General features: G+C 34.2%; 1 protein-coding gene and 1 pseudogene across 1 annotated transcript; one reads left to right on the forward strand and one right to left on the reverse strand.

The window, feature by feature from the left end:
* Positions 1–5,861: 5,861 nt before the first annotated feature.
* Positions 5,862–8,685, reverse strand: LOC140772899 (disease resistance protein Pik-2-like; annotated as a pseudogene).
* A 5,170-nt stretch (positions 8,686–13,855) lies between these two features.
* LOC140771970 (DExH-box ATP-dependent RNA helicase DExH9) lies at positions 13,856–26,379 on the forward strand. The gene is made up of 15 exons (XM_073113828.1): positions 13,856–14,255; positions 14,706–14,906; positions 15,003–15,221; positions 15,470–15,808; positions 16,788–16,892; positions 20,370–20,480; positions 20,919–21,169; positions 22,832–22,955; positions 23,183–23,462; positions 23,565–23,710; positions 23,844–23,993; positions 24,077–24,309; positions 24,807–25,071; positions 25,738–26,020; positions 26,114–26,379. Exons 1-14 carry the CDS (start codon positions 13,983–13,985, stop codon positions 26,014–26,016), a joined length of 2,976 nt encoding a protein of 991 aa, XP_072969929.1. The 5' UTR covers positions 13,856–13,982; the 3' UTR covers positions 26,017–26,020; positions 26,114–26,379.
* The last annotated feature ends 953 nt before the right edge of the window (positions 26,380–27,332 follow it).

Consider the following 27,332-nt stretch of genomic DNA (forward strand, 5'->3'; position numbering starts at 1 on the left):
TAAATCATGATTTTTAATCATAGTTGTCAAGACGAACATATAAATTATTCTTAAACCTTAGTCTATACAATAAACAAAAACTATATTAATGTTCGATATGTGTCAAATAATCCAAACATAAAAGCAATACAATCTCCCACTAATTTGGAATATCGTCCAAAAAGAGAACTCACATACGACCTACATGCTCATGAAACACTTTGGGTGGCAAACCCTTCGTGAGTGAGCTATCATAAAGTTTGTGCTAATATGCTCAATTGACACCTGAAGACTCCGAACACATTCTTTCACATCTAAGAACTTGATGTCAATGTGTTTAGACTTTGACGAGCTACGATTGTTCTTGGAATATAACTTAGCAGCTTTATTATCACAATTGATCCTCAATGGTTTTTCAATACCATCAACAATTTGCAGCCTAGTGATAAAATTTCGCAGCCATATTCCATGGTTGGATGCTTTATAGCAAGTTATAAATTCTGCTTCCATAGTAGAAGTGGCTATAAGTGTTTGTTTGACACTTTTTCAAGAAATAGCTCCTCCTGCTAGCATAGAAACATAGTCTGAAGTAGATTTTCTGCTATCCAAGCACCCAGCAAAGTTAGAGTCCAATAACCAACAACCTCCAAATGATCAGATCTCCTATATGTGAGCATAAAATCTTTCGTTCTTTGCAAATACCGCATAACCCGTTTTGCTGATTTCTAGTAATCCAATCCAAGGTTACTCAGATATCTACTCAATATCCCTATTATGTGCGCTATATCCGGACGCGTACATACTTGAGCATACATGAGACTCCCTATAACAGAAGCATAAAAGAATTTCTCTATTTTCTTTATCTCAAGTTCAATTTTAGGGCATTGTTGTAAACTAAATTTATCACCCTTTGCAACTGGTGTATCCCCAAGTGCACAGTTTTGCATGTCATACCTACTAAGCACCTTTTGAATATAGCCTTTTGTGATAACCCAAGTATACACCTTGAACGATCACGATAGATCTGTATACCCAACGCAAAAGATGCATCACCAAAATCCTTCATATCAAAGTGACCAAATAGAAATTTCTTGGTGTCATGCAATAAGCATTTATCACTGCTTGCCAGTAGTATGTCATCTACATAAAGCACTAGGATAATAAACTTTCTCCCACTAAACTTGAGATATATACATTGATCAACAGTGTTCTCCTAAAAACCGAAAGAAGTAATCACTTGATCAAATTTTCGGTACCACTGACCGGATGCCTACTTTAAACCATAAATGGACTTCTTTAGTTTATATACTACGTGCTTTGAATCCTTAGATTCAACGTTCTCTAGTTGCACCATATAAATTGTCTCCATTGAGAAACGTAGTCTTTACGTCCATTTGATGTAGCTCTAAGTCATAATGAGCCACAAGTGCCATGATTACTCTAAAAGAATCTTTCATTGAAACAGGTAAGAAAGTTTCTTTGTAATCAATGCCTTCCTTTTGAGTGAAGCCTTTGGCAACAAGACGTGCTTTATACCTTTCGATGTTGCCTTTTGAATCTCGTTTAATTTTAAAAACCCATTTGCAACCAATCGGTTTCGTACTTTCAGGCAATTCTATAAGGTCCCAAACGCCATTGTATTCCATAGATTTCATCTCTTCTTTCATGGCTTCGATCCACTTTTCAGAGTTAGCACATAATTTGACTTGATTGAAAGATGTAGGATCATCTTCCAATCCTGTATCAAACTCATGTTCTTGGAGATAGACAATATAATCATCAGAAATTGTTGATCTCCTTTCTCTAGTAGATCTCCCTAAAGGCACTACTATTTGAGATGGTTGAAATGCTTCCACTATCACTGAACGTGATTCCTCAACCTGAGTGGATGTTTCCCCCAACTAGGTTGAAGGTAGCACAATAATGTCTAAGTTCACTACATCATCTGGATTTGCTATAATGACAGTGTCAGTTATAGTTACCCGATCACCTTCTATAGCAATAGTAGTGTCTATAATAGGAAAGTTGATACTTTCTTTAAAGACTATATTCCTTATTTTAATGCTCCCACTATCCTCAATAAATTTGGCATTGCCCGTTTCAAAAAAGGACCTGTTTGAGGTGTCATAGAACTTGAAACCTCTCGATCTTTCAGAATAACCTACAAAATAGCAGCTAACAGTTCTTGAGTCCAATTTTCTTTCATTCGGCTTATAAGGCCTAGCCTTAGCTGAACATCCCCAAATATGTAAATGCCTAATACTAGGCTTTTTGCCTGTCCATAACTCATAAGGGGTTTTTGTCACTGCTTTACTAGGTACTCTATTTAGTAAGTAAAGTGCAGTCTTTATTGTCTCACCCCACAATGACTCATCATGCTTCTTACCATGTCCTTTAAGATTCGATTTCGTCGATCAGCTACACCATTTTGATTTGGTTTTCCTGGCATAATATATTAAGGAACAATACCACATTCAGCAAGGTATTGTGCAAAAGGCTCAGGACATTGTTCTCCTGATCCGTCATATCTATCATAGTATTCACCACCATGGTCAGATTTCACGGCTTTAATCTTCTTGCCTAGTTGGTTCTCAACTTCAGCTTTGAAGAGCTTGAACATGTCTAGGGAATTGTGACTTCTCATAGATTAGGTACAAGTAACCATAGTGTGAATAATCGTAATAAAGTATGCTTGACGATTCCATGAAGCTTTAGGAAATGGCCCACATATATCTGTATGTATTAGTACTAAGACGTCATTGCACATGTTTACACCTTTATTTCGTTTATCAGTTGTTTTCCCTTTAATACACTCTATGCAAACATCAAAGTCTGACATATCAAGAGATTCAAGAATTCCTTATGACATCAACCTTTCTAGGCGTTGTTTTGATATATGCCCTAAGCGCCTATGCCACAACATAGAAGAATTTTTATTTGTTAATTTTCGCTTTATATCTATGTTACTTGTATGCATAATTTCGTTGTCATTAGAAGTCAAGGTGTTTAACATGTAAATTTTATCAATCAAGGAACCTGTACCAACCAAAACCTGTACCAACCAAAACAAGTCTAACCAAATTTGTCCAAACATGAAATAGAAACCAAATTTCGTCGAAAAGACGGTACAACAAAAGTATTTTCCAAATCTAGAAATACATTAGGTCCTAAACAAAGCCTAAAAACACATATAGCTTCTATTTCAGCCCTTTCGCCATTTTCTGTAAAGATGTATCTTTCACCATCAGTTGGATGTCAGCTCCTGAGACAACCCTGCATAGTAACACTTATGTGAGTGGTAGCACCAGTATCCAACCACCAAGTATCATTAGGCACAATTGCTAAATTAATTTCTGAACTGACAAATTTGAGAAGCTTACCTTTCTTTACACATCATTTGGCATACTTGGGGCAATCTTTCTTCATATGACCCGCTTTCTTGCAAAAAAAATAGTTGAATTCTTGATTCTGTTTCTTTTGCTCTTTATGACATGAATTCTTTGTTTCTGGATTTTTCTTACTTTTATCTTTATTGTTTGTCCTCTTTCTTTTCTTGCTCAAGTTCTCTGAGGTGAATCCCAAATGAGCACTCTCAGATGTCTCATGCTTTAGTCTCTCTTCCTCTTGCACACACTGAGCTATAAGTTCATTCAAAGTCCACTTTTCCTTTTGTGTGTTATAACTGATTTTAAACTGATTGAACTGTGTAGGAAGAGATATCAAGATTAAGTGCATGAGTATGTCATCAGACATCTCTAACTTTAGTGTCTTAAGTCTTATCACGAGATTGGACATCTCCATAATGTACTCACGGATACTTCCCTTTCCTCGATACCGCATTGAGACAAGCTTAGTCAGAATAGTGCTTGTCTCGACCTTTTCATTTGCAGTGAATCGATCTGCTATCTATTTGAGAAAAGATTTGGCATTTTCCTCTTCAGGAACTGAGCCTCTGATGGATTCCGGAATGGACAGCTTCATGATCATAAGACTCATGCGATTTGATCGCTCCTATTTCTCAAATACAATTTTCTACTCAGCAGTGCTTTCACTGTTCAGATCTGTAGGACGATCATGCCTGAATGCATAGTCAAGATCCATGCAGCCTAACACGATCATAACGTGTTCTTTCCATTTCGTAAAATTTATACCATTAAGTACAGGGATGTTGTTAACATTTACAGATATTGAGTTTGCTGCATAAAATAAAGAAAACTCACAATTGTTAAACAATTAATTCCAAAAATAAAAAATACCTAGCACAACATTAATATCAAGTCTTTTGGACAGTAATATTAATTGTAAATGGTATTCTTGTCATAGTGATTAAACATTGATAATAAATCATGTCAATTAATAACTCTATCTTTGGACAGATTTACTAATTACATAAAAACCTCATAATCGTCACATGTTTATCACTACATCTATATATACAATTCGGCCAAATATTAATCCTTTGGGCCAACTAATATCCTCACGAATTTACATACACACATAACTAATTAATTATTCACAACAGACTAATCTACACAATAGCAGTCACTTTGGCAACATATTGTTTCAACTAATCCATTTTGAATTATTTTTCTAAAATGATTTTGAGTTAATCCTTAAATCCAAAAGAATTATGGACAAAATCTTTAATTTCCATAATGGAAAGAATTAACTTAAATAATCACTGTAAATTAAATTATAGTCGCCGGTGCAGCAGAAGTCGAAGAAACGGACGATCACAAATAACGCGACTGCGGAACGACTTTTCTCACATAGCGATCCCGTGATCCATGCCCGTGAGAAAAAAAATTTGAAACATGAATTCACTAAATTGGATTCACGTGACCATACTGAATGTGAATCCCGATTAAAAATTTAGTAAAGTATTCATTAAAACATGAAAAGATTTATATAATCTTTTACCAATTGCATACAACCATATAAAACAAAAAATATCTCCATTGGATGAACAGATCCAATCAATTGCTTTAGTCTTCCAAAATTTAAAAAAAATATTTATTTTTATATATCCTGAATCATAAACCGTAATTTTCAAAATTTCAGAAGAAGAAAATAATGGCAATCTTAATTCTCAAAATTATATCAAACATAATTCAACACCGCTCTGATACTAATTGAAAAACTTTCAATAAATCCAATAAACAGGATCAGTTAAATCATGTAGATATAATTCTAAAGATATTCAAATAATATAAAAAACTAACCTGAATCGATAGACATTGCCATTGATACCAGAAGGAAGAAGGAAGATGAAGGAGATGGTTGAGAAATTCTAAGGGATGAGTTTTTCACACCTTTCAGTTTCACACGTAATGAGAATAGGAATTGAATTGATATTTTATTAAAACATCCCTTAAGGATTACAACCCATTAAGCTTTATCGTCACAAGCCCATTAATTGTGACATGGGCTTCTACACATTTAGAACCATATCAATGTAATTATATTTCTAAAGCCCAAAAATAAATTTAAACTTATAGATCACTTAAATAGGCTTAACATTAATGACAGACTTGTATACATTTTATTAAATATATAAGCTCATTAATCAAATTATTAACAATCCAGACTATCGATGGCTACTTGGAGATAAATTTCTTGCCTTTGCATTCATTTTTTTCTCCATTTTTATAGACTGTTACAACTGATGACTCACTTACACCCATTAGACGTGAAAAGCCTTCCAAAGAGACAAGGAACAAGGAAAGTATCTGTGATTCATGCATAAAAAAAATGAACTAATACAACTGACTACAATACTTTACATTAACATGCAAGTCCATGCATGCATTACATGCATTGTTTTAGGGAAACAGAATCATGACGGGTACAACAACTAAGACTGGTTGGTAACATGTTGAACTCTATGATGCCTCTGTAACTTTTAGATGGTTTGGATTCGTTCTAGCTACTCTTCTCACGGCATTCATCATATCTTTGCCAACCCCAATTTCCTCGATTTTGGGGAGATGTATAATGCCTCGGATCTTCATTCTAATCTCGATACAAATGAATTTTTCCAACTTAGGTGCCGCCCCTTTCTTGAAAATTATCGTAGAAATCTCGGAATAGCGGAGTTGTAGAAACTTGAGCATTGGGAATCCATTTGGCTTGACATACAGCTGACCTTCTCTAGTGAATGATGAATCCAACAGTGAGAGAGACTGTAGTCTAGGTAGATCCTCTAAGACTCGGGCATCATTTTCAGCTTGTAACCTAGTATGTTGCAGAGTTATCTTAGTGACGTTCCAAAGTGAGACAATCCAATTAGGCAACACAGAGAGATGGCCTTGCAGATTTAAGGTCTGGATATGTAGTGGAGGTGAGGACAAAGTATTCAAAAAGTTAAGTGAAATGTCAGCCTCTTTTGTTGAAAGTGTTAGTGAACTAAGAGAACTGCTTAGGTGGTGAAGGGTCGGGACTATTCCTTCCTCTGTATTTATCTTAATACCTAGCTTTCTCAAATTCATCAGCTCGCCTAACTCCTGCATCACTGTAGAGCTCGAGAACTCTACATTATATAGTTTTTGCAGATTTGGCATTTTTCCAATCCCTTGAGGAGCACAGACAGAGACCATACGATTAAACATCGACCGTGGAGTGCTACTGAAACCGCAAAGTAGATGCTTCAATTGTTGGAGCTTGACAACCCCTGTGGGTAGCTTAGATATATATGTATCCTTTATGTCCAATGTTTCTAAGTCTTGTAGCTTCCCAATTTCTTCTGGGAGCACGTCAATGTTTGTGCACCGAAGGCTCAAGTACTTCAACCGAAGAATCTTGCAAATACTCTTTAGATGATAATTTTGAAGATCCCTACAGTTCGTTAAATCCAACACCCTTAGCACTCTCGGAGGAACAAGAGAAGTAAGTACAAGTGATGCGTCAGACCCGAACATGGTTAGAGAACGCACATGAGATAAGGTCATGGTGCTAGCTGAGATCGAGGCTTGTTTATGATTTAGCCCTCCTTGGACGGATAAACGACGAACCTTATCAAGGGGCATTGCCATGTAGTTTCCACCTTGCAGAAATATGAAATTCTCCTCGATTGATTTAGAGACAATAATCTGGAGCATCATGTCATGAATCTTGAAACTTCTCACCTTGCCACTGAGACCAATTCTCACAGGTTGGATGATGCTCCTACAAATGAACTCATTAAAGTAACTCTCTGCGACATCTGAGGCGCTCAATCCACTCTGTCCACATACAAAACCTTCAACCACCCATCGTCTCTGCAACATCGACCAATTAATTTCATATTTCCCGGGAAAATTAGAGAGGTGAAGAAAGCATGCCTTGAGATGGTAAGGCAAATCATTGCAACTAAGTGTTAGTACTTTCCTCATTCTCTCGAGGGTGAGACTTGTTTCCGACTCGAAATTCAATCTATTATTCACTTTCTCCCATTCTTCTTTTGTCTTGGGATCCTTACTAGCCAAAATGCCACCAATGCTAACAATGGCTAGAGGAACACCACCGCATTTCTTCAAGATGGCATCTGATAGTTCCTCTAATTCAGCAGGACACCTAATTAGAGAGCCAAACACTCTCTTGAAGAACAACTGCTTGGATGACAGCTGAGACAATGGTTTCATTTTATAGATATAATCATGGTCATAATGGTTGCAGGTGTTAGCTACAGTTTCATTCCGTGTAGTTACAATAATTCTAGTATTTTTTTTATTATCAGGCAATGCAGATCTAATATCTTTCCATGTTGATACATTCCATATATCATCCAAGACTATCAAATACCTCTTATCGTTCAAGTGATCCGTTAGCTTTCTTTTGAGTTGCTTAAGTTCCCATCTTTCCATGCTTAGATGACCCCACCTTTTTATTCCTCTAAGATCTAGATGATCTTCTCGATTATGTCGCTCGACTCTCGTATTTGCCATTCTTTTCTCAGCAGGCTTGACTTGCCTTAGTATTTCCATCAGAAGATTATTCATCTTGAATGTCTGTGACACCGTAACAAAAGCTCGGCATTCGAAGCGTCCACTCTTGGCCTCCGGGCTTTGATACCCCTTCAACGCAAGAGTAGTCTTTCCTAAGCCACCGAAGCCAACAATGAAGATCACTTTGAGCTTGAGCTGAGGGACATTCTCCTTCATCAACGAGACGAGCTCGCCAATGGGCCCTTCAATACCCACGTGTTCAAAGATATAAGGAGAAAGTAGACGAGGGACAAACTGCGGATCACCGGAAGTAGCACCAAAGCTAGTAGTGCCTTTATTAGTACTAACTTTTAACTGGCCGTACCTTGAGCGTCTCTTGTTCATGTGGAGAGCACGGGCATTGAGGCTTTGGATGTCGACGGCAATCGGCAATCTGACGGCGAGCTTTTAGTGTTCTTAGCAGGCGGGTTCCTCTTCTTAGCAAGCCTTTGAAGCTGCGGCCGCAAGGTTCGCCAATGTGATGTATGAATTCGTCGATGCAGTCCTCGGCGTCGTACGCCATATCCCTCACCTGTTTCATCCAGACTGTGATTTGATCATTGTGGTCCTCCATCCTTTCATAGCTCTGGAGGAAGGCGTTCATGCACTCCAATTCGTCTTTAACGAATTGGATCTCGTCTCGAACACCTTGAAGAAGTTGAGCTTCTTGAGTCAGGAGGGATCCTAGCTTCCCAAGAAGAGTTCCCACAGCGCCTTTTGCAGCACTTAGAACTATGCCTTCCATCTCTCTCTCTCTCTCTCTTTCTCTAGAGGTTAGATTGAAGGAGATGAAAAATATTAAGTGGGACTATGTACTGCCATTTATATATGCCCTCTAAAGATATAGAGTAGCTCTAAAGTTATTCTATGTGTATTACTTTTGAAAAGTGCAATGAGAGGCCATTCAGTTTATCCTCTTCCTGCTTGATTGGGAGGGGATAAAACTAGCTTAAGTAGTTCCAATCGTCTTACTTTTAAGAAGGAATAAGTTTTGAGCAAGGATGGTATCTTAGAAGAAAAGTAAAGAGTTGTCAGCATAATTGCTACAAAAAACTTTTGAATTATTGTAGTCATCCTAGCTGAAATCTTTTAACTATTTCAGAATTATCATTATAATTAGTTTTAATGGAATATTTATAAAATATTTCTAATAAATAGTTGTTAAGGTGAATAAATATAGATTACAATAATAAGGTTTTCTTTTCTTGTACTATCATATCCATAACAGCATTAGAATCATTTTAGACAATTTATAGAGGGGCAAAATTATCTTTTGTTAATCTAAGTTTAGTTTTAAATTAATGTGATTAGTTAGATTTAAGAGAAGAGGTGGCATTTTTTGAAGTGTTTAATAACTTCAAGACAAACTTGTTTTGAAGATTGAGTTGACTTTTGCTGCTGCTACTAGCAATCATATGAAGTATCCAATTTGTATTGCACCGATGTTGTGGAGTTTCAATTAAATGTGGAAATGAAGTCATCATTTCTTTTGGCACCATGAATAAGATCTACCATCTATTTGATATCAACTCTTACACTCAGGTTAACTTGGGCATGCATTATATTATTTGTCATGAATATTTGCATCATAAGTTACATGTAATCAATGATTACACCAACATTGTTAAAAATTTGGTTGGCTAGTATGTGTACATTATTAAAACTTAATTGGGTTAGGCTTGCACTAATTAGTAAATTCTAGCAAACCATCAATCCCTTTTTTGTATAGACTCTACATATAACTCCATCAAAACACTAGATAAGTGAAATTAACTTAACCAAATGCTTAAATAAATATTTAATTAAATAAGTGACTTAAGCAATAAGTCTAATGTCCATGTGTTGGATCGGACCCGGACCACATCAATGTAGTGCAATCAAACATAGTATTACTACTTCCTACTATATATCACTAGAATTATATACATATAACAACGACAATCATATAAACAATAAATTCACAAATATATTTCATTAAATTTTTAAAGAAAAATACAAAGTATTCTTAGAGCATACGCACATACATAACCAGATAAAATCTGCAACCATCCAAAGTGACAAAATAGAGTAATTCTAAGATATTTCAAAATTGTCAATGTTAAAATTAAAACACTCCTAACACATTTAAAGGAGTAATAAAGAAAACAGAAGACTTCTATTTGTTTTTTTAGGTCGGTTAATCTCCTCATGTATGAATATTTATATAAATTAATACTTAAAATTAATTCAAATTAAATTCTAATAATTTTTGTCCAGAGCATACGATTAATTTGTGACTTGATGTAAATTCCAAAAAAAGATAGAAATTGAGGAATAATAATTTTTTAAAAGGATTCCATTTTTATCTCTTTTTTTTCTATTTTCTTTTTTTTCTCTTTTGTAATCGATTCAATGCTTCCCAAAAGAGAAATGAAAGTCTTTTTGACAAACAAGCCGCAGCCTCTATTTCCATTGGAATTTAATTAGTGACACAATCGGTCCCCAAAAAAGAGTGAATATAATATATAATAAATATTGACCCTATAGGCCATTTTAACAACACAACCAGAGTAAACTAAAATAGCTATACATCCTATCAAAAATAACCCTATTATCACCAAGTTAACACCATACAAGTAGCAAACCTGCTACTCAAAACATACAACCGAGACTAACAACCAACTAAACAAGTATCACAAAGCAAAGCTAAATCAATTAAACAGCTTCAAAGTAGCAAAAGGAATAGCAAGAAGATAACTCCACAACAGCACCATCAATCTTTCTCCAAATCTACCACCTTGTTTAGTAAGTAAGCATTCGTCAGTCAACGAGCCTATTTTACAACCTCCTCTTCTTGAATCCATACCTAATAGAAAAGTAAGGAGGTCACATTATGTGAGAAAGATTCCCCGGATGTAGCACAATTATTAAAAATTCTATTATTTCTTTCTAACCAAAGAGTCCATCCACATTATTGCAGTTAACCAATTATACAACTAATTTTCCTCTCCCTCCCCCCACTTTTAAATTGATCATTTGAAACCAATCTTTCACATATTTCACCTTATTTTGAATTTCCCAATACTTCATCATTTGCTGTAGCAATTTTTCACCACATTTACATAGTAAGAAAAGGTGATCCACAGAATCATCTCTTTTATAAAAAATATAAGTAGAGCTGTCAGTCCAGTCTTTCTTAAGTAGGTTATCTCTAGTCAACATTCTATTATTGCAAGCCAACTACAAAAATGCTCTAACTTTTAGAGGAATTTTCAACTTTCAAAATTAAAGGTAAGCTTTTAGAGATAACACCCCCATGATTAAGGAATCTATAGAGAGATTTAACAGTGAAGATACTATTGCTTTCCCATCTCCATCTAACTCGATCATTACTCTTATCCCTTTAGGTACATTAGGTATTCACAAAATTAATCATCTGTTGTTCCTTTAATATAAGATTCTCTTATAACATTCTTTTATATTTAAGTCGCCAGTCTCCTCTTTCAGGCCAAATCATATATAGTTATCTCTTCATCCCAAACTGCATTAAACAAATGAGGATATCTGATCACAAATAGAACAATTAATCCAAATGTTTTTCTAAAATTTCATACATTTGTCATTATGAACTTCCCATTGCATACCAAAAAGAAAAGAAAAGAGAATTTATGATTTAATTAACAGTTTTCTAAAGCCATCAAGTTAACAAGAACTCAAAGACAATCATACTAGCAGAATATAGAAGTGAATCATAATTATGGTTTGAGCCACATAAGCCTAATTGTAGAGTGGTACTTAGATGAATTCTTTCAAAGTATTATGAGCACTTAAGATGGAAACAACATGCTTAAGAAGTGTATTTAGTAGTAGGAGAATATTAATAACATAATCCTTCTCTTTATTTCTATCAAGAAATCCAAATAGTATTACAACAATCTCACGCATACTATTTTTCACCAAACTCATATCATTTAATTCATTGTCGAATTTAGTTTGCTAGATTTGAGAGAAATAAATGGAACTGAAGGTGTGCAATGAAAAATTTTAGAAGTTTTTGGAGAATTACATTTTTCGAATCGGGATAGCGATCTGGATCTTGGTTCAGTTGACTTATATCCACCCAATGAATTTACATTAAGAATATTCTAATATTTATAAAATGTTGGTAAAACTAAGCTACTACGACATTTTATTTAGAACTAGTAACATTTACAAAAATTTCACTATTGTCCACACCTAATATGAACTCACTTATATATTTTTTAAGCTTTTGCCAATATTTATAAAATGTCGATAATTATGTGGTGTAAATATGATCATTATTGATATTTATAAATATTGATAAAACTAAGATATTGTTATGGTCCCAGTTCGAATGGGGGTTGTGGATGAGCTTAGCAACTATGATGGTGGTGATGATGGATTAGCTAGGGTGATGGTGACAATGCGGTTAGGGAAATTGTGGTAGACGGGTTCGATACAAAGAGAAAAAAAGGAGGGAGAGAGTGGTTTGTTCCTTAGGGATAAGAGGGGTCGGAAGAAAGGGAAAGGAAGCCTCGGTGGTAGTCTGCAACTTGGATGAGAAGAAGGGGGAGGTGGAGAGGGATCAAGAGATTGAGAGAAAAGATAATGATTTGATAATCTCTAATGATGGTGAGCACCACATAGTTACCTAATTTGACTCAATTAGTCAGGTCAAATTGGTTTTAGTCTGACTAATCCACATAAATAAATGTCTTATACATATAAGCAAAGGACTAGAAAGCAAATACAATAATATATGATCTAAATTGTAAAAGCACTCTAATAAGTAAGAAAAATGATAAAAGTAAATAGATAAATAGCCAGAGGCTATGTGTAAGATGTAAGAGCTCCTAACCTAGGAGTAATTAGGCTCACTCCTGCGAGTATAACATAATAGATATTGCGATGTTTGATTAGTGTCATTTTAGAAAATGACACTTAAACAGTACCTACGTCGACAATCAGTTGGAAATGTCAACAAAATCTTGTATTAGTAGCATTTTTTTGACCGTTGGAATAGTAAATGTCATTATAGGTCAAATTACTTAAAGTGAAAAAAAAATAAATTGCTACTTGCTACTTTTGGTGTTATAATTTGACAATATATAAAAGAAAAACTTATAACAAATTAGGATTCATAAAATTAAGACTACTCCAAGTTTGGATCCCTCTTGCAGCAACACACAAAAAGAGAGGTATATATAAACAGAGTTTCAGATATTATAACAGATCTTACAATGCAGCATGATCTCCTTATACCATCATGCTCAATCAACTAATAAACATCCAAAAAAATTAATTCCTTAAATCCAAGAAGACAATGCAAGTTTGTAAAATTGACCATTGTTAGGAATAAAAGTTTACTGTGCAGAGATTGACAATTAGAAATTATATGAAATACCCAAATAAAATTAGAACAATACAATTCTAATAAATAATTGTATAACATTGGAGCCTTAATCAGGATCATTCATCACTCACTCAAAGACAAAGTATCTCAAATTTCACTAAAAGAACTAACTTTTATAACCATAAAACAAGATAAATATTATATCAAATCAAAGTACCAAAAGAAAAAAAAATAAAGAATGAATGAACAAATTCCACAATACCCAATTCACAAAATCCCTGCTGCTGCTCCTCAATGAATTCTCTCATGGCCATTAGAACCATAATGCTACTCCGTGAACAACAAACTGAGATGGACTATAAAATTTAAAAAAACTACAGTGATTTACGAGAGCATAATTGATAAATATAAACAAAAATTTACAAATAACACCTTTATTCTGACTATATTATAAATAAAACTCGTTTTTCAACAGAAGATCCCACCGGGGTCCTTATCGTCATTGGATCAGGAAACCAAACTAGCTCTTTTATTCTATTGGCTAAGAAAGCTGTCTCCTGTTGTAGCTTCGGCGGAACGTTAGCTAGGGTTTCGCGGTTACCTTTCTTCTTTCGAAGTAAACCCTAAAACCCTAGTTAGGGATCTCGAATCTCGTCCTTCGAGTTCCTCTCTTCGGGTTTCATCCCACTATGGAGTCCCTGAAGCGCAAATCCTTAGAAAGCGAAAACCCAGAGCTCGCCAAACCACAGAAGACGGCGAGGGCGGAGGAGGAGCCGGTGCGCATCGACGGGCCCGTGACCTGCGTCCACGACGTCTCCTACCCGGAGGGCTATGTCCAGGCTGCGACGCCCCGCGCTATCGCCTCCGGCGAGAAGACGAAGCCAGCGAAGGACTTCCCTTTCGAGCTCGATCCCTTCCAGTCCGAAGCCATCAAGTGCCTCGACAATGGCGAATCGGTCATGGTATGCTGCCCTTCTCTCGTAATCTTTGTTTGCTCTCTGAGGAATTGGTGGTATTGGTCTTTTTTTTTTTTATGTAAATTGGAAGAGAAGGTGTATACTTTTCGGTGCTAAGCTCCTGTTATGATGTCATATATTGGGTTTTCTCGTAAAGATGCTTCTTTTCCTTCTTATTTCTAGTTATTGAAGCTGTTCTGAAACAATCTTGACAGGTTAAGAATCACTGTTTTCCCTCATTTTTGCTGCTGATTTTCTTCTTCTTCCTCTTCTTTCCTTTCATTTTTATATCCTGTTATGTTATATATCGCTAATTTAGTACCAATAGTGTTTTAGTTCTAAATATCTCTTCTGGGATTAGAGAAAATGAGAACTTGAAAATTTAGTGACCTTTTCATTTTTCACATATCATTCATTGTACACCTGTCATAATTTTGTATTATGATGTATCTTTAGGTTTCGGCCCACACATCAGCAGGGAAGACAGTTGTTGCATTGTATGCTATAGCCATGTCTTTACGGGACCAACAACGGGTCATCTATACCTCTCCTATTAAGGCGCTTAGCAATCAGAAGTACAGAGAATTTAAAGAAGAGTTTGGAGATGTTGGGCTGATGACTGGGGATGTGACAATTGAGCCAAACGCCTCTTGCCTGGTATAATTAATAGTTCTCTTATCTTGTTCTGAACATTCCTAAGTGAGGTGACTGCAACTTAGTTATTTAGATTTGATTTTGAAAATGAAATTTCAGGTTATGACCACTGAAATCTGGCGTAGTATGCAATATAAAGGATCAGAGATTATGCGTGAGGTGGCTTGGATCATATTTGACGAAGTGCACTACATGCGTGATAGGGAGAGAGGTGTGGTTTGGGAAGAAAGCATTGTAATGGCTCCTAAGAACTCTCGATTTGTATTCCTCTCTGCTACAGTTCCTAATGCTAAGGAATTTGCTGACTGGGTCGCAAAGGTTCATTCTGGCTCCTTTGTTGCAATTCTTTTTGAAAATTCAATTGTGTTTAGGTTGTATTGTACTTAAGATCTTTTGAACATTTTTGGAATACCGTGCTATTATAACATTCAACTTTTTCATTTGTTTGAAGCCTTTTTAAAATCTTGTTGGTGAATTTAGCTGCAAGAATACATATTTGTTCAGACATGTTTCAACTGTGCAGAGTAGCTGTCTCTCATGTGATTACTCTTTCTTTTTGTATTCAGGTACATCAGCAACCTTGCCACATAGTGTATACTGACTATCGACCTACACCACTTCAGCATTATATTTTTCCTTCTGGAGGTGATGGCTTATACTTGGTCGTGGATGAAAAGGGGAAGTTTAGAGAGGACAGTTTTCAAAAAGCTTTAAATGCTCTAGTTCCAGCTGGTGAAGGAGATAAGAAAAGGGAAAATGGGAAGTGGCAAAAGGTATTATTGGCTGGTAAACCTAGTGAGGAAAGTGACATATTTAAAATGGTGAAAATGATAATTCAACGCCAGTATGATCCAGTCATACTTTTCAGCTTTAGCAAAAGGGAATGTGAATTTCTTGCTATGCAGGTATTCTTTTTTTTTTTTTCAAGATAATTCTCTTCTATATATCAATAATAGGAAGCAATTAATTCATTGAAAATCACAATTGGCATTATCTTGAGAATGTTTAACTAAATAAGAATTTGATGTTGGTCTCAAATAATATCTGATCATCATTTTCCTGAAAAATAATAAAGATAAGTTTTCCTTGGATAGTTGGATGTTTCTTGATTTTCTTATGAACTAGCATGTTCCAGATAATTTAAAGCATAGTTGTTTGTACAACTTATGAGTATATGAATTATTAATTACAAATATAGTCAATAATAATATTAGCAAAACTGTTGGAGAAAATTTGAGTATTTGAAATATGTATTATATTACTGACCAAAAAAGGTTTAGCTAGCACAGTCATTGACTCACTGCCATACTTAATTTTCCTCTAGTGTTCTTCTTAACCTTCGTTTATTTTAGAAATAATTTTTTTCTTATTTTGTAATACGACTCCTTATTCCAAAATAACAGCTAAATATCATAATAACTCTATTTTAGAATATAAATACTATTTATTAAAATTACATCTTATATTAAACACTAATCCAATTATTAGTTTACTTAATATTTATCCCGTCAATCTACTTTATATCAAGTCAAAGGATATTCATGGTAATTTTATAAAAAATAAAACACATTTTTTTCATCTTTTCCTTTATTTTATATCACATTAAAAGTAATTATACCTTTATTTTATAATACAAGTGAACATAAATAGTTATTCCTAGAATAAAGATCTCATTTTGGAATAATAGAGAAGAATATTTATTCTAGAATTGACTTTATTCCTGAAGAAAATGAGGCCTTAATGAATATCTTTAAATGTTTTGAGTATCGATGTTATTTTTTGTTGCTTTCACGGTCTTAACCATCTATTTTATTTATTTCTTCTGACCTTGCATTGTGCATGGCAAATGATGGACTGATTATGTTCCTGTCTTTATGGTTTTAGATGGCAAAAATGGACTTAAATGAAGATGAGGAGAAAATAAATATTGAAACAATTTTCTGGAGTGCAATGGATATACTTTCTGATGATGACAAGAAGCTTCCTCAGGCAAGATGTAGTTCTTTGGTTGATTATAACTAATTTGAGAATGTATCGTTGGCATTCTTATGTATGATTACATACACTTTTTCTGTGTAGTTCTATATACCACTCTTTGATTTCTCTTTGTTTTTCCATGTTTTTGTTTTACCTTTGCCAATTGTTAAATTTCATGACCATTGATCCTTGCCCCTTATTCTTTTTGGTCCTTGCTTAAAACATTGTTTACTAAGAAGATTGCAATATTTTGGATAGAAAATCCATTTCCGATGAAAATTTTTCAAGGGAATATACAAAAAGGTATGAGAAATCTCCCACTTGGTAGGATTTCTTTGGTGGATTTCGATAGAGGTCCAATGACATGAGTATATTACTCTTTTGTCTAGATTCCTTTAGGTGGCATTTAGTTGTCGATTAAGGGGAAATCTAGTTTAGTTATTCTTACTTTTTACTCTTAAAATTATAACTCTAATCTGAATTAGCGAAATAGGGTGTTTGGTTGTAAACTAGAATAATGTAGTAATTTTCTTTGATGTGATATAAAATTGAGCCAAAAGTTTTTTTAAAAAATTGTGGGAATTGCTTGTCTTTTGTGAATTGACTCAAATATCTCTAGTAGTGTGTGTGACTTTTGATTTGACATATAAATTCAAATTAAAGTGTTCCTTATTCCAATTTAAGAAGTGGAGATTGAATATAAACTTGTAGATATACGATGTATATTTGTAGGCATGCAATACATATTTGACATAAGAATTATTTTGAGGAGAAAAACTAGTTTTGCCTACTTTCTACTCAAACCAAAAGGTTTTGCTCGATTTTAACCATATTTTGTATGCAATGCATATTTATTGATATGGAATGCATACTTTGACATGAGAATTACTTTGGGGAGAAAGAACTAGTTTAGCTAACTTTCTCATTTTAACAAAAAAGTTCTTGCTCAATTTTCACTAAATTTTAATCATATTTTTTGCTTAAAAGTAATTTTCACTAGGTATGCAATGCATACTTGTGATGTCCTTTTTTTAAGTGTGGAGAAACCTTTGTAATATGTATTAGTGAACTATAAAAGGAAAAAGTGCTTCTTAACTCTCCTCAGTTTTGGCTGATTAGTTTGAACCAATTTGAATGCGATTTGCACCTGCTTATATTCCATATACGTCTTATAGTCAAAACCAATGATGACTCTGTCAATGGCACGACACCTGGCATGGGGTGTGCTAATGATACCTCATGTCAAACTGTACCTAATGATCCTATTTCTTTAAACTTTTTTCTATTCATCAATCATTCTTAATCAATTTAATTATTTTTTAAGAAATATGATGTCATATGAAGCCTATTTTTTGTTTTATTTTTCTATTTCCATCAATCATCATCAATTAACTTTAGTCATTTTCTTATTATGTATATTCTTATTAGAATTACTATATTTATCAGTCAACCACGAAATAGAATTTATTAGAGATAGTAGAAAGAAAAATGAACATCTCAAGCTTATATGGGAGAATGACTCGAGTCTATAGATAGCAAGACATTAAGAGAAGCACACATGATAATATGAGTTCATCATTATTACTATCATATCAATCATACTCACCAGAGACACAACACTCTTATTATATTCCATATCCATAATTGTATATGTTTATGGTGCTCCTATGCTGATGTTAATCATTTTCATGCATATTCAATATCTATATTATATTATAGAATAATTATAAAATTTATATTTGTATGAAAATTATATAAGACGTTATAATGAGCAATACTATTAGTGGATAAATTTTGGAGATTATTGACAGTATTTAATATAATATTCTTTTGTTGTCAAATAAAGTCTTCAATCATTCTCTTCATTTTATATTCAACTATATAATTTAATTATTGACCTATTATCAATTAATATTATATGTTAAATATTATTGTAGAGTATTTACTCATATTATGAAAATTTCAATCATTAATATTAATTTTAATGAATGTATTCGATTATATTATATGTTGAACAATATTTATATTTGACTATTGTTATACCTTTAATAAAATATGTTATTCACAAAAATAATCTAAAAACAAAAAATTATATTGTAGATTTTAATACATTCTAAACCAAAATTTAAAGGTTGACATGCTGAAGACCCAAAAATATTTCTAAATATTTTAATTTTTTTATTAAATATTCTAAATATTTCAAAACTATGGTGGTTCTAACTGTTTCTACAAGAATGCTACATTTTGATCTTTTGGTTTCATTCTTTGATTTATTTGCATGTACATGTCTTCTATAAATAGTGTGACTTGATCATATATAAAATTCTAGATAGTGCAATATAATTACTAGTGTTTTGTGTCGACAAATTTGTCATTGTAAAATATTGCACTAACACGCCCTAAATTACTTCTATTTGGGTTGCCTTTCTCTTGAGTTTCTTGAAACTGTTAAGAGTCATTTGAAGTTTTAAATACCATAAGAGGCAGTGCCTTGGTGCTAGCCTCTGGCAGCAGGCACTCAGAATTTATTATTTAAATGATAGGAATTTTTGCCTAAGAAGCATAATAGGCTATTCGGATTTACAAATCTAGCGGCATCTATAATGAGTTCAAATTCAAGGTCAACCCACATACTAAAGTATAATAAGAGTAATTGATGCAATCATCTGGGTGGGACTTACGTAGGACCTATTCTGTCTAAGGCAGGGCCAGGGCAAGTAAGGCAGTCATTATCTGAAATAATGTTGAGTTGTCTCATGATCATCTAAGACTTCTCCCTGTAATATGGGTTATTGGATCACAGCTCAAAGTTGAGGGGTCACTTCTTTAATAGATAACTCTTGGTTTCTAATATCTTATCACAAATTAACAGTTTATACAGTTAAATATAAGAATTTTATAATAATGTGGACAAGTTTGTTACCTATGATTATTTTTCTTGTTTCCTCTATTAAGTAATAAGAAATAATATGGCAATACTAACAGAATATACTTTATATACTGAATAACTCATGAATAAGTAGTGGATTGTAATTTCTTCATCCTTGATTTCAACTAAACTGGCTGAAAGTCATCGAATTAAGGACAAATGTTTGATTTGAGGTAAAACCAAATGATCAGGTGGACACCAAAGAAAACAAAGGATTATAGATCTGTTTCTTCTTCTTTTTCTGCCAAACTATTTGATTTGGTGACAATAAATTGGCCCTGGTTGGTTTGGCTTCCTCTCGTTTGCCACTTTCCTTACCTTACTCCCGCAACACTCCCACTCCAAGCTAGGCCTTCTTGATTATAGTTTTCTTCTTTTGATTTGCCTTCAATCCTTTAGATTCTCTTCTCTTATATAATGAGTAACCCATAAGAGTATGCCCTTTTGTATGAGTACTTTCACAATCCATTTATTGTGTTACAAGTGGATAATGTTGGCAAGATGAGTAACAATCAATTTATTTGTACATATGAATAATTTATCCCATTTTTCATCCACAGGTTTCTAATATGCTGCCCTTACTAAAGCGTGGAATTGGGGTGCACCATTCTGGCCTTCTTCCAATCTTAAAGGAAGTGATCGAAATATTGTTCCAAGAAGGTCTCATCAAGGTACAAAATTCGTAACATCTAATTGATCTTCCTCTACTTTATTTCTGTTTCCTTCAATAACTCTAGATATCTTTTGGTCACAGTAGCCAAAAAGTATAGATGCATATCCTGAATCTTTGAGCTATTGATTGTTCAGCTTCTTGGTATAGGTTGATAGGAACCACCGAAAAATTAGTGATAATCTTTAAAATTATGTTCAATTCAGCCACCTTAGGTGGGGCAGCCACCAAGGCGCCCCATTTATGTTAGGTCAGTCTTTAAGGCAGTTTGAGCCTAGGGGTCCACTTAGTCGGCCAGTGGAGTGCCTAGGGTAATGATGGGCTCTAGGTGCCAAGTAATTTAGGAGTCATACCAAAGTAATTCATTTTGCATCCAGTACTATTTGAGAATTTATTATATAGGTCTGATTTGTTGCTGAATTTGAAACTTCCTGTTTAGTGTTTGTTCGCCACAGAAACTTTTAGCATTGGTTTGAACATGCCTGCAAAAACTGTCGTATTTACCAATGTACGCAAATTTGATGGGGATAAATTCAGATGGATATCAAGTGGAGAGTACATTCAAATGAGTGGCCGAGCTGGCCGTCGAGGTATTGATCAGCGTGGCATTTGCATTTTGATGGTGGATGAGAAAATGGAGCCATCAACTGCTAAAATGATGCTGAAAGGAAGTGCTGATTGTTTAAACAGGTATCGATCTTGGTTGCTCATACAGTTTGAAGTTTATTGATTCATGTGGTGCTTAAATCTTTGTGTTTCTGGCTATCATTGTTTCATACTTTATGTTATAGGATTAACATAAAAAAAATTATAATATATGGGAGATTACCTTTGTGATTTAATCTTTTACTTGACATAGACATCAAATGACAGACACGCCCATGTGTTTATCTAGCATTTAGGTTTTACGGTCTTAAGATTTATGGAGGGGCATATTTTGTCTTTAACTGTTTCTCTTTTCAAAAAGAAGGAATATTCAGACTTTTAACTAGAACAGAGTGTGTTTTTTGAGCAATAAAAGGAAAATACAAAGGTCAAATGGAGCATGTCAAAAACATAGGATGTGAACATAAGGACTATATCATTCATCAATCATCTTCCTATTGTGGTAATGACACTAACTACAAGTCCACATAAGTCCACATTTAGGTTCAACAAAAAGTTGGTCCATGAACAACTTGAAAGAATGATAAAACTCATCATTAGCAGATCGTTTATTCATGCTAACTTCATCTACAGTGGGAGTGAAGTATAATATCAAGGTCTTTTGGGGGCTAAAAACAGAAAAATGCAGGGGGCAAATGGAGCATGTAAAAATGTTGTTTAAACTATAATAAACAAAAAAACAGATTATTGAATATAATTTTCCCATGAAATTAATTGGAGAGATAATGAAAGTGTTTGATTCTCTTTTGTCATTTTGATATTGTACACTTTACAGCTCATATATGGAAAATTCATTGTTAAATTATTGTTGCAAGTGTAGCTGAAACTTCGTCGGATCTTTGTAGGCCTTATAAGAGAACCTAATTATAAATTAATATGCAGTTTAAGAATACATGAGACGGTAATTTTCATAAAAACAGCTCTTCTTGAGATCAGGGTACTCTTGAAAATTCAACTGTAAAATAGAGGAGTTCAATTTGAATCATATGCGTGTGATCATTATTTTAGTCAAAGATTAAGATTGCGGTGTGTTCCTCAGTGGTTGGAAGTTGACTTGAAAGGTACTAAGATTGCTTGTTGGTTGTAGCTTGAGTTAGTTCAATTGATTTGAGGTTAGTTGAGCATGGGCTGCCTTGCTTAATGCTGGCTTTGCAATGTGGTTTTGGTCTTTAGCATTGAGGGGCATACTGAAACCCTAGGTGAAATTTAATTCTTTTTATAGGTTTTGGCCTCAAACTGTATTAATGGATTGCTTTGTATCCTGAATTTACTTAATTGATAGTGAAATCAGTTGAAGATGGTATAGCTTGGTGAAGGTTGGCTTTGTAGATTGTAAATTGTGTTGGTCTTCATGGTTTTGCTTGCTGATCACATGGATTACAGCAATAGGTGTATCATTTGTATTAGTATTCGGTTTACGCATGTGATCATTTGAGGAATCAGACAACATGGCTAACAAAATAATTTCCAATTTAAATGACTTTGAATCTTCTGAAGCTTACATCTTTTGGTTGCACTTGTTGTGAATTCTTTTTGCACATGCTATAGCTTTGTTTGCTTTTAAGATGCTGTTATTCTTTCACATATTCTGAGATTCTTGCACTGCACTCTTCTCTCTCCAGCATATGTGTTTTTGTATCTTTGTGGGTTCCATATTTTTATTATAAAGTTTTTTCTTATATCCAGTGCTTTTCACTTGAGCTACAACATGCTGTTGAATCAATTGCGCTGTGAGGATGGTGATCCAGAAAAACTTCTTCGTTATTCATTTTACCAATTTCAAGCTGATCGGGCTCTTCCTGATCTTGAGGTTTGATTATGTTCAGTATGATAGATATGCCTGTGTTGTTTCTCTAAAATTTAGCATAGTTTCCAGGAAATATATCTACCTTCTTCATAGCACTATATTTAGTTTAGTTTCCAGGGAGAAAATCTACCTTCTTCCTAGCATTGTATTGGTAGAAGATATCTGAAAACCTATCCCTTCTAATTTTCTATGTTTCCTAATCCATTATGATATACTATTTTTCCCTGCAGAAACAAGTAAAGGAATTGGAAATAGAGAAAAGTTCTATGATTATTGAAGAAGAGGAGAGTTTGAAGGACTATTACAACCTCTTACAGCAGTATAGAAGTTTAAAGAATGAGGTCCGAGATATTGTGTTTTCTCCAAAACATTGTTTGCCATTCTTGCAACCTGGAAGGCTTTTGCGTGTTCGATGCCCTAGTGATGACAAGACTCCAAGTTCCTCCATTGAGGAGCAATCTACATGGGGGGTGATAATAAACTTTGAGAGGGTTAAAGGTCAAGGTGAAGGTAAAAGAAGATTGTTAGAAAGTTTATTGTTTTTTTGTAATGATGTCTTGAGAACTTTCTTTTTGTTCATGCTTTTGTGCCACTTCTTTTGTGATGTCACAGATAAAAGGCTCGAGGAAGCTAATTATGCAGTTGATATCCTCACAAGATGTTCAGTAAATAAAGAAGTAGGTATGAAGAAGTCGATGAAGATTGTTCCGTTAAATGAGCGTGGAGAACCTGTTGTGATTTCAGTACCTCTTACCCAGGTCCTCATAGTTTTCTGTCTTTAGTTCAAAATATAGCTTTTTTCATTTGTCCATTATGGCTTCCTTTTTCTCTATCTTGCTGTTAAATGTCTGTCTTTTTCTTGCAATAGACTAACCTACAAGATTGATACAGGTTGACAACCTAAGCAGCATCCGTCTATTTATACCGAAGGATCTTTTGCCACTGGAGGCTCGCGAGAACACATTGAAGAAGGTTTCAGAAGTTCTTTCCAGATTTGCCAAAGATGGGATTCCTCTCTTGGATCCTGAAGAGGATATGAAAGTGGGGAACAATTTCTATAGTAATATAGTTTTGATATCCTTTTATCTTCTTTTATGGTACCTAAACAAATTGGTGCTGCTCAGGTACAATCTAATTCATTCAGAAAAGCGGTCAGAAGAATTGAGGCTCTTGAGAGCTTGTTTGATAGGCATGAACTTCGAAACGTGCCACTTATACAACAGAAGCTGAAAGTTTTGCATGCTAAGCAAGAATTGGCAGCTAGAATCAAGTCCATTAAGAAAACAATGCGTTCCTCTACAGCATTAGCCTTCAAAGATGAGCTCAAGGCTCGGAAAAGGGTTCTCCGCAGGCTGGGGTAATGTATATCAAGCTCTATTTATTATTTTTCAACCAATGCTGAGTCTTTGTTTCTTGGCTATCAAGAGGCGATTTCTAAAAACATCAAAAGTTCCATGAGAGGAAATAATGGCAATTCAAGTTGAGAGAGTTTTCCTTCAGAACGATTCTTGATGAGAAATAGTTTATTCGCTGTTGTTGAAAGAATTTCAAATAGAAAACCATTTACTACAATTTCAATACTTGGTTTGTGGTGTCTTTTAGTAATATATTATTATGTTGACTAAGGTGCGTGGTTGATTTTGAATAGATACCACAGAAGAAATAGGTGTCACAATGAGAAACCTTGCCATAAACACAACTTTTGGGCAGTTTTCCACAGGCTTTCCTGATATATTATCCTTTGTTTATCAAGTGTGATCATTGACAAACTCGCACATATTTCATTTCTGGCGTATGACTTTCTTATTATCCCTTTTGTTGACTTTTGGTTGATCATCACCTTATATGTATCAGATATATTACTAGCGAGGATGTTGTGGAGTTGAAGGGCAAGGTGGCATGTGAGATCAGCACTGCTGACGAACTGACGCTGACAGAGCTTATGTTTAGTGGCGCACTGAAGGATGTTAATGTGGAGGAAATGGTGGCACTCCTCTCATGTTTTGTTTGGCAGGAGAAGCTTCAGGATGCCCGGAAGCCACGGGAAGCGCTTGAATTGCTCTTCTCTCAGCTACAAGACAAAGCAAGAAAGGTTGCTAATGTTCAGCTTGAGTGCAAGGTACAAAATAAGTCGCTTAATTTATTTTTTTCTCATATTTGTGGTAAATTTGTATTTAACGTCATGTCTTTTCACTTGTTTGCAGTTTACACCCTATTTCAATATTTACAAATTGAGCTTTTTATTTTATCAAATGTGTGTAGAAAATATCTTGATGTTAGTTTTGTTTACTAAATTTAATTAAACTCTTAGGTTAACTTAACTATACTAAGTAAATTACCAAGATATCCTTACCTAATTCAAAATACTTTACCCAACCCAAAATAACCAATCTTTTTTATTGCTAGGGATTATGAGTACAATAAACATGTGTTCTTTTGGGAAATGATCATTGAGACACCTTATTCTTTCATCAACCAAATTAAATGTTGGATAGTTTGGTGGTTCAGGGCCTTCAGGCAATGTGGGTGGCTGAGAAGGGGGTTTTTCCTAGAAGTTAAAGAAAGTAGGTAGCTATAGGTTGGGAAGGGACTGTAAGGAAGGAAAAATGTGAGGGTTACACTGATTGGGGGTGTGCAGAGGATTGAATGGTTGGGTGAGCGGTTAGTAATATGTTAAATTTGTGATCAAACATCTACTGGGTTTAGGATCAGTAGTATATCTAGTTGCCAAGCTCAGAGTAGACTAACTGGCTCATTCTCTTTTACCTTGTAAATTTTGTGACAGGTCCAAATTGATGTGGAGAACTTCGTGAATTCATTCCGTCCTGATATCATGGAAGCTGTGTATTCATGGGCAAAAGGCTCGAAATTCTACGAGATAATGGAGATTACACAAGTATTCGAAGGTAGCTTGATCAGAGCTATTAGAAGGCTGGAGGAAGTTCTGCAACAGTTGATTTTAGCCTCCAAGTCTATTGGAGAAACCCAACTAGAAGCTAAATTCGAGGAGGCTGTTTCTAAGATAAAGCGAGATATTGTGTTTGCTGCTTCTTTGTATTTGTAGTCTGGTATGCATTTTAGATTTGCGGGAATACTCGAACTCCACTTACTGTGCTGAAGCATATTTTCTTGTAATCTTCTGAGCCAAAGAATATCTGCAGATTTGGAGAGGGATTGTGAAAATTGATGCGGCATTCATGAAACTGCAGCTGTAACTACTAACTGGAAGATCACTTGCGTTGATAGTGTGCCCCTTCCACCTTGTACCTTATCAAAGTTTTGAGTTAGAAATAGGTCACAGCAAGTCAGTAACAATTTTCCATTTGTAACTTTTCGTATCTGTCAAATAAGCTGAGATGTGGAAACATTATATCTATTGAGAAATGAGAAATTAAATTATTTATATGGACCTTTTTGTTCTCATAAAGATGGAAGTTCTAATTTTTTGTTTCCATGGACATCAACTAGAAGATCAATCATCCTGACTTCTAGCCTCACTCTTGAATGTGAAATCTCTTCTTTTAATTGTTAGATTTCATATGTCATAAAGTGATTTAATCCTTGACAAGATTAAGCTGATCTTGAACTTTTGTTTATTATTTCCAGATTTCAGTTTGCCTTTTAACAACATTGGTTAACCAGAGCAGATGGAAAACATCTTAATGTTATAACTATTTGCAAAATTTACTTCATAAAATTTTTAGCTCCCATTCACTTTCCGAATAATAGCTAAACATCACAATAGCCTTATTCTAAATAGAAATACTATTTTTTTAAATTATATTTTATACTACACACTAATTCAATTACTAATTAACCTTAATTTGAGTATAAGTTTTTTTAAAATATCTTATCAGAATTTATTAGTACTCTCTCTTCTTTTTCAAACATCTTATCAATGTCTTATCATAAATTATAATTTATCTATCTCAAATATATATAATACATAATACTATTAATAATAATATTATGTATTAATCTAAATTGAATCATTCTTGTAAATATTTTACTGTTAATAATCTAATGTTCTAAAGTAAAATAAATATATTTTCTATGCAGATGAAAATTTTATTATTATCGAATTGACTATATTGTTTTTTTAATAATCTTAATAAGGTGAAATATAATTTATATTATATATTAGTTTCTATATATTATATAATTTCATATATAACAGTTTGATTTAATGGTCTAGACCTAGGCATTGCACAAGTATCGACGTATAATGCATATATAGATGACCAACATAGTAATGTCTCTAGGCATTACACACCTATCACTCATTGGTTGGAGCATTGCATCTTCATATATGTAGCATTATATATCTAACAACTAGCATTGCATATGTAGGACAACTTAATAGTATTACCTACCTACTAG

Source organism: Typha angustifolia, chromosome 2 (genome assembly GCF_048772165.1).
Source record: "Typha angustifolia cultivar Huaian chromosome 2, ASM4877216v1, whole genome shotgun sequence".
NCBI lineage: Eukaryota > Viridiplantae > Streptophyta > Magnoliopsida > Poales > Typhaceae > Typha > Typha angustifolia.